This window comes from Pempheris klunzingeri, chromosome 10, assembly GCF_042242105.1.
Source record: "Pempheris klunzingeri isolate RE-2024b chromosome 10, fPemKlu1.hap1, whole genome shotgun sequence".
NCBI classification, from domain to species: domain Eukaryota; kingdom Metazoa; phylum Chordata; class Actinopteri; order Acropomatiformes; family Pempheridae; genus Pempheris; species Pempheris klunzingeri.
Window position 1 is genome coordinate 19,352,690 of NC_092021.1, and position 7,975 is coordinate 19,360,664.

Consider the following 7,975-nt stretch of genomic DNA (forward strand, 5'->3'; position numbering starts at 1 on the left):
TTTCTAGGCTGCAAACCCCCCAGGCAGAAAGTGTATCTTTTCTAGGTAAACCAAACATAAAATCTTAGGTTCTATTACCAGAAAGGAGGATGGCGAATAAAAGCAAAGTGAAATGGAAACACACATTTACCACGTAGTTTGGTTTATTGACACTGAGGACAATGAGCCACAACATATGTAAATGAGCAGATTATAAGAAATTACTTTTTGAAAGTGCTGCTCAGTGGTGGAAGACGTTCTCAGATACTTTACTTTGAGGGAAATTGCCAATACAACGATTTACATACTCCATTACGAGTAAAAGTCCTGCATTCAACATTTTACTTCAGTAAAACTACACAAGTATTGTCAGAAAGATGTAGAAGTATAAAAGTAAAACTACTTTTTCTGACAAATATGGTGTACAGGGGTTGTGAGATGATTAATGAAATATGAGAGAAGAAAAAAATAGTTTGGTTACAATGTTTTTTATTCATATTTTGGATCTAAAATCACATTGAGCTCCAGCTAGGCATAGTTTTTGTAGACATCACAAGCCAAAAAGGTTTGGAGCGTTTTTTGTGCTATTTTGTGATTTCCTCATCTTATTTTTTTTTTTTTATCTTAATCTGAAAAGTAACCAGTACTTATATGTAGTGGAGTGTAGAGTGGTAGAAGTAGAATGTAGAATAAAATTGTAAAACTCAAATACATTAAATTATATTAAATTATATTCAGGCTAGTGGGGCTTAACCATTGTGGTGTGCGTGCGTATGTGTGTGTGTGTGTGTGTGTGTGTGTGTGTGTTAGAGAGAGAGACAGAGAGAGAGAGAGATTTTCCCAAAACCCATTCCAGGTGTATTTACAAATAAATGACAATTAAGCATATTAAATAGACTTATTGTTATCAGCAGGAACATGTTCAGTACAGATTTGGAATTTGGAAAGTTGCATTTACCTCTGAAATGTAGTGTAGTAGAAGTAAACAGTTGAATAACATGGCAATACTTCAATACAGTACAAGTACCTCAAAATTATACTTGTGTACAGTATTAAAGTAACTATACTTAGCTACATTCCACTGTTGTTGCTCATTTTCTAAATCCCAAAGCCCATTCCAGGTGTATTTACATTGTCAAAAATGACAATCATAGATATTAGACTTATTATTATCAGCAGGAACATATTCAGCACAAATTTGGAATTATTTCTTGGTGAAAAGTTGTTTTACTGTACAGTACTGTGTCTGAAATCCATCATTCACTATTCTCAGGCTATGGATTACTACTCATCATCATCATCATCATCATCATCATCATCCTCATCCTCATCCTCATCATCATTGTTATCATCATCATCATCCTCTTCGTCATCATCTTCATCGTCGTCTTCATCATCATCATCATCTTCATCGTCGTCTTCATCATCATCATCGTCATCATCATCATCATCATCATCATCATCATCCTCAGTGTTGACCTTGCCAGCGAGCACATCCTCGATCCAGTCCTCCAGCTCCTGGGGGGTTGGCAGATCCTCCTCATCGTCCATCTCCATCCACACGCTGTCGGCCTGCTCACCAACACACACACACACAGGGAGGTCAAAAAAAGTCTAGAGAAACTAAATACAACATGCACATCACGTCACACAGGCGTCAGGTCGTCAGGGACTTACATCTGTAACATTGACAACTCCAATCTGTGGTCTGAACAGGTCCACCTTAAAGGTCTTCTCCCAGTAGGGGATCAGCTGAGGGGGGTCAGCAAAACAGAGATCACATTAGACCTGCAGCTCAACATCTTCCCACACATTGCCTTTAGTTGTTTTTTTGTTGTTGTCGTTTTTTTAAGGTATTATTTGATGTATATTTTGATGTATTATGTCTCACCAGAGGAAAGTCATCAGGATCAATCCAGATGATGCTGAGGTCAGGGAGGTGGGTGTTATCTCGGGCCACCTCCTTCAGGATCTCCAAGAACTCATAACCATCTGGAACCAATTTTCACACATCAACTCATACAAAACTGTACTGTGTTACTATATAAGACCATAAGGAGAGAGTACATTACAGACGATTCAAAATATCGTTTGACATTTTGTCAAATACACTTATTATTATTCTCCAACAACAAATAGTGGTATATTGTGTAATATGCTCTTACCGGGGTCCTCCTCCTCTGCAAAAGCCACAATGTGGATGCCCTCAATGTCATCCTCCTTAGAAGAAGAAGACGAACATAATTGTCAGGTTCCTCATCTCGGGAAACTTTCTGGGATGTTAAGCTGTTAATATTGTCTGTAGCCAATCAACACTCACCCAGGTCTCAAACATATCCTCTGCACGTAGTTTTCGCAGAGTTGGTCTGAAACAATATTGAATGTTACACTATAACTTTAATTCATAACTTTATTTTGATACATATGCCTAAATAAATACAGAATTATAGGACACCAACACATGATATACAATAACTAAAAATGTATCTTTTTAAGAGTGGCTAAGAAGTTGGTTAAATGCACATTTGTTGCAGTGTTGAGTTCACCGATGCTCTTTGTTTACCGTCTGTGTTCAGTTATGAATTCCACCAGATCCTCCTCAGAGTAAGGCTTGCCTGGGACAGTGACTGGCTCCTCCATGAAGGGCTCATAGAAATCCACCTCGTTCAACTTCAGAGTCAGCTCCTTGGCCACCTGAAGCAACAAAAACAGGTTACTGGAGAATAATGATGTGTCTATTTATGTGTTCGTTTGTTACTTACAGATTTCTCAAATGTGGCAAAGAACTTAATGTAGGGCTGGAACTGCTCTGCAGCTTCTTTAAATGCTTCATAGTCTGAGGATGGAAAGGGACAGGGAGATTGTATTATGCCGTAAACAACAGAGTTTTGTTGTGCTCTTGTTTTCCTGATCACACATCTGTTTGTGTTTTCCTTGGCTGTTGTAGACATGACATTTGCACATCAGGGAGCGGAAATAGCTGAACTTTGACCTCTGCTTAATGCTCCCACAGTTGGGATGTGGCTGCAGCTCATCACAATAAGTAAACCACTCTAGACTCAGTTCTTCCACAGCATGAGAGATGGGATGAGGCAGTGGCAGCTGTGTGTGCAGCAGTGGTATAAATGGATCTGTAAATCCATGGAGATGAGGGGGTTAAAATGCACTCATGTTATAATGAAGGCCATGAGCCACAGACAGCCCATCACAGACCCATCTAAGAAGGTACTGAGCTGTTTCCAGGCAGCTATATAAAAAAAAAAACACTCACGATCAGAGTCCTCGCTCTTGAAGTAACCAATGAGGCGGATGTCTTCCTCCATTCTGTCAAAGGCTCTCAGCTCCAAAGAATTTCCTATCACCTCCACCGGCTCCTCCAACAGCTAGAGACAGACGGGACGAGACAGGAGTACTGGGGAAAGTTTGTGACTTTGGCAAGAGTGGTGTTGATTAGCGTAGGCAGCTGGGAATCTGCCCTTAAATAAGGCTTCTCTACTCACGTCCAACAAAAATTCCACAAGGGTATTAGCAGAGAGCAAGCCGTCAAACTCAATCACCCGATCAGCCTTAAAAACATACACGCTGCCTTCCTCCTCCAGGCCTGTGATTGAGGGAAATTACATTATGAATAAATACATTCAAAGACCACTCCTTAAATTATTTGACTCTTGACTGAATCTGTGATTGATGGTATTCATCTTTCAGGGTTTGCATATAAATGAAGCTAAAGAAAGGTTACAATGCTTTCATGCACTCACCTAGTTTCTTCGCCACCTTTGCATCTTTGTGGGAGTCGACCATTCCAAACCCAATGTCTTTCTCCTCCATAACCTGTGCTGCAAGCTTTAGCATAAAAACATGACGGATTCATTTGTAAGATGTAAAGAAACATTTATTTATTTTGGGATCGGAAGTAAATCCCAGTTCAGTTAAAATACTCACTGTGACCAAAAAACGAGAGCTTAACTACAGTGTTGAGTGAGGTCTTGAGGAAAAAAATATTAACACCAAAGTTGGCAATATGGCAGAGAAGCTGCCCAGGAGTCACAGAGACACAGTTATATAATCACCTAGACTGCTTTGGTCTAAATATAACCATAATAAGTAACCATAACCATATAAGTAAGAATATATGTAATTGTTCTGGCAATTGTTCTGTGAAGTACAGTAAAATTATCCTCACATATTATCCTTAATGCACAGAGAAATGCTCCAGATGATAAATAATAACTTAAATATAAAAATAAATAAAGTTAAAGGTATCCTGCAGACGCTTGACCACTTGTAGCGATATGCAGTAAAGGTCTACACAGGTGCATCACTGTTATGTTTGTATCGTGTACATGCGTAAATGTGAGCATGTGAGCATATACTTCCATTGATTTCACACTATTCCACTAATCCACTGTTGGTGGCAAATGCAGAAATGCACCAACACTTGTAGCAGAGAAGAAAAATGCTAGCAAACAAATGTTATTGTGAAGGAGGTGTATTACTACTTCTTATATTACTACTATTAATAGTAATCTCCTCACTTTGCACCAGCAGTCACAGGCATACAGTAGACTATGATCAGCTTTAACAAGTTGAACTTTGTGCATGGTCACTGTACATAAGTGTCTGACTCTATAGCAGCATGGCCCACCTGTGCTGTGTAAAATAAGTGAAGCTAATATCAGGGCTGCAGGACTGGGCTCAGATTACCTTCAACAGATCAGAGAGCAGCTCGCCGTCAGCCATGTGTAACATGAGACAGGGCACAGTGCACACTGTTTCCTACCGTATGTGATTCAAAGAGAGAGATTCATTTCATCTATTGATTAGACGTGTATCCAGCTGCTTAGTGCAGAGCTACCGTAGAGGAGGAGGTAGCTGGGCCCTTCACACTTTATTCTGTTGTGCTTTTTAACAATATGTTCAAAGACATGACACACACAAGCTCTTGGCCTATTTCTGCAGCAGACGAAAGTCACGGGGAAAATTATCCTGATATATTTCTAAGGGGCAGAAGCACACATTGAAGTAAGCTGAGAAAGACAACCTCAAGTAACAGCTCTGCATCTCACTGGAGTTACAGAGTACATACAGATACACACTGACCTTGAAGAAACTCTGGACTTTGATATCTCACAGCTGGCTCTCTGATAATTGGAGCACTAATGGGGAGTTTTTATGCTCTAAATCTTTTATAAGAATCTAGTTTAAATTCATCCCTGCTCTTCCCCCTTTGTCCCGTTCCTTTATTTTGATCCTGCACCTCTTCTCTACCTGCTCCCTGCTTTGCTTCCCTCTGTTTAATACTTTACCTCCAGCACCAGCTCAGTCATCTGATGTTGTTTTTGCAGCTCCTTGCTGTCTGGTATGGGTCCGTGGTAGAACAGACATAGCATGCTGTGCGTCTTCAAGGCTTTTTTGTAGTTCTTCTCATTGATATCTAGAACGCGGTCTTTCCCGTCATACTGCGGGAACTCCAGGCCCTTCTCAGCCGGGGCCAGAGGCACGAGGCTGAAGCACGGGAGAAGGAACAACCACAGGGAGAGCATGGTCCAGAGCTACCACACACCCCCAAAAGTCAGAGTTTGGTTTCAGTCACAGTATAAAAGTGTACAATTAAAAAGGCCACCTGAGCCCCGTGAAAGGGTAGGGAAATGTAAGAAGTGCTGCAGAAAGTTTTAGAGGTAAAAGTTGGTCCTTCAGTGGTAGTTTTCAGGCATCCCAAGCTGTGCAAAGAAATCCAAATTCTACAGGCATCTTCTGGGCCTAGCAACTCTTTCTCTCACTGCAATCACTCCTTCATGCCTTCTCTGCAGACACAAAGGCAAAAGAGGAGTGCTTTCGGGCCTGTGAGGTACTGGGGGGGTGGATACCATACATAGCAGCACTACTCTCCCCCTGAACATGCAGGACAGGCCCATTTTTAGGAGACCAGTTGTTTGAATGCTAAAAATAAATCTGCCAGTGAGAAAGAAAGATAGCGGAGGACAGAGGTGGGGGGGTGTTTAATTGTGAGCACAGTTCTTGCACTGTGTGATGCCTCTTTGAGGAAGTCAGTGATGTGGGAGGACAGAGTTGAGGCCCAGAGATTTGGGGGTTCAGTTATTTTGAGGTTTAAGTCTGTGAGGACCAAATACATAGTGTGTGTGTGGTTTGCTGCTAGAGCAGATAATGGTGGTGTATTTTGGGTGGCAGCTCATGATGCCAACAGGTGTGTGAAGGGCAACTTAAATAATCTGCATGTAGTGGTTGTTCTGCATGAGTTTTGCATGTTCAATGTGCTATCTGGGCATGAACTAAATATAGTCATCTACATATAACAGCATTTGGTTAGCTGTTTTAAAAAATTTTAATAATTGATTCTCCATTTCCTAACAATTTTACTTTCTTTATTCTTCCTCCTCACAAACCCACATATTGCCTCAAAGATATTCATTCTTAAACTGTATATTTAATCTTCACATACACCATTATTACACAAATGTATTAAGTACGTTTGTTCTGTAGCTGCTTTTGATGGAGCTTCTTCTGCCCTCTGCAGGTAGAAACCATGTACGACCTGCTGAGTCATGACAGATAAACCATTCCTAAGGGTTTAAGATCCTGGTGTAATAACTTCTCATCCAGACAAACTTTTGTTTAGTCATTGGGGAATACGTGGGAAAATATTGTATAGCTCAGTTTTTTGGAAAACAATATAACATTATAGTTTTGCAAAAGAACACACACACACAAGTAGGATTATAATTAGTGTATGGCTGATCTTTAGTTTATTGTTATTTATTGTCAATAGCCAGTTTTCACAGCAGACATGCAGTGTATGGTCACAGGAGGAAAAGCACAGGTGGTACTACCAGCATGAGCAACATTCACGACAAAGAGAAAAGATACTGAGAGGAAATCTGTTGTGGTTATGCTGCTCCTGCTACTAATGATGATGCTGTGACTTTAGTGTCTATGCTTGCATTATCTAGCCGCAAAGTTAGTATAATTCTGTTGTATCTGAGCAGTCCAGTCCTCCTTGATGTATTGGTGATAGGGGTCGTTAGAGTGCTCTCTCCTCTTGGATTTGACTGTGCTCACCAGCATGGCCACAATAATGAAGGCCAGCATGCCAATCATCACCGCCAGATACCAGATGACATTCTTGAAGTTCTCCTCAGCCATGGTCTTGTCCAAAGCATTGGCTGCAGCTGTCACATTGTGCCTCCACTTGTCCAGGTAATGACCCAAAGCGCTGGTCAGGGACTTCTCCAGGTGAAGGGTAAAGTTGGACCAATCAGATGCACTCATCTAGTTGGAAGGGAAACAAAGGTTGATTTTCTGTTATATGTATAAAGTAGGTAAATTCTGCTTCTGCTACAAATTCTATACAGTCACTTGAGCGCACTCTATCCAAACTCTGTTAATAGAACTATAAAACTTAAACTTGTGCAACCTCAGTTCCACTGCAAGCATAAGAGAATAAGAAATATTTCAGAAAACTTGGTTTCACATTGTAAATAGTTTAGTTTAAGTTAGAAAAAAAACATTCTTAGGTGTTATTTATTCAGACACTTACAGCTAATCTGCTTCATCAGGACTGAGTGGGTGTGGTTTGATCAGATATGATTGACATTGGCCTTGAAACATCAGCAAAGTAACTCACAGCTGTTGTTTGATTGGAGCATGGGGGGTATGTCCCACCCACTTCAATCCAGTGAGAAAAGCGCAGACACAATTTATAGAAAGAAATCTCTCAAGTGACATAACAAAACTGTTTCACACTACGACCCTATCACTTACAGTAAGAAGTTGATTGAGAAAACACTGTAGGTTGCAGGGCCTTTAAACTCTGTTGTGTAATTTAGTGACTTCAGCAAACAAACTGTGCTAAAAAAAAAATAATAATATTGATTTGAATGCCATTAAAACATCAGCTATAAGAGAAATGAGTTTTATAGCACCATACAACAAGTAATAGAGCTCTAAACAAATCATCATTGACCTTTAACTGCTTCAG

The 7,975-nt window shown here is 40.3% G+C and overlaps 2 protein-coding genes across 2 annotated transcripts; both read right to left on the reverse strand.

The window, feature by feature from the left end:
• Positions 1-466: 466 nt before the first annotated feature.
• Positions 467-5,764, reverse strand: casq2 (calsequestrin 2). Its single transcript, XM_070837966.1, has 11 exons — positions 5,286-5,764; positions 3,738-3,822; positions 3,480-3,580; positions 3,251-3,362; positions 2,742-2,815; positions 2,543-2,673; positions 2,300-2,345; positions 2,145-2,199; positions 1,871-1,971; positions 1,657-1,731; positions 467-1,551 (listed from the first exon to the last, which is right to left on the reverse strand). Exons 1-11 carry the CDS (start codon positions 5,520-5,522, stop codon positions 1,264-1,266), a joined length of 1,305 nt encoding a protein of 434 aa, XP_070694067.1. The 5' UTR covers positions 5,523-5,764; the 3' UTR covers positions 467-1,263.
• A 1,175-nt stretch (positions 5,765-6,939) lies between these two features.
• Positions 6,940-7,266, reverse strand: LOC139208673 (potassium voltage-gated channel subfamily E member 2-like). The gene has a single exon (XM_070838400.1). The coding sequence runs from the start codon at positions 7,264-7,266 to the stop codon at positions 6,940-6,942; it is 327 nt and encodes a 108-aa protein (XP_070694501.1).
• Positions 7,267-7,975: the final 709 nt, after the last annotated feature.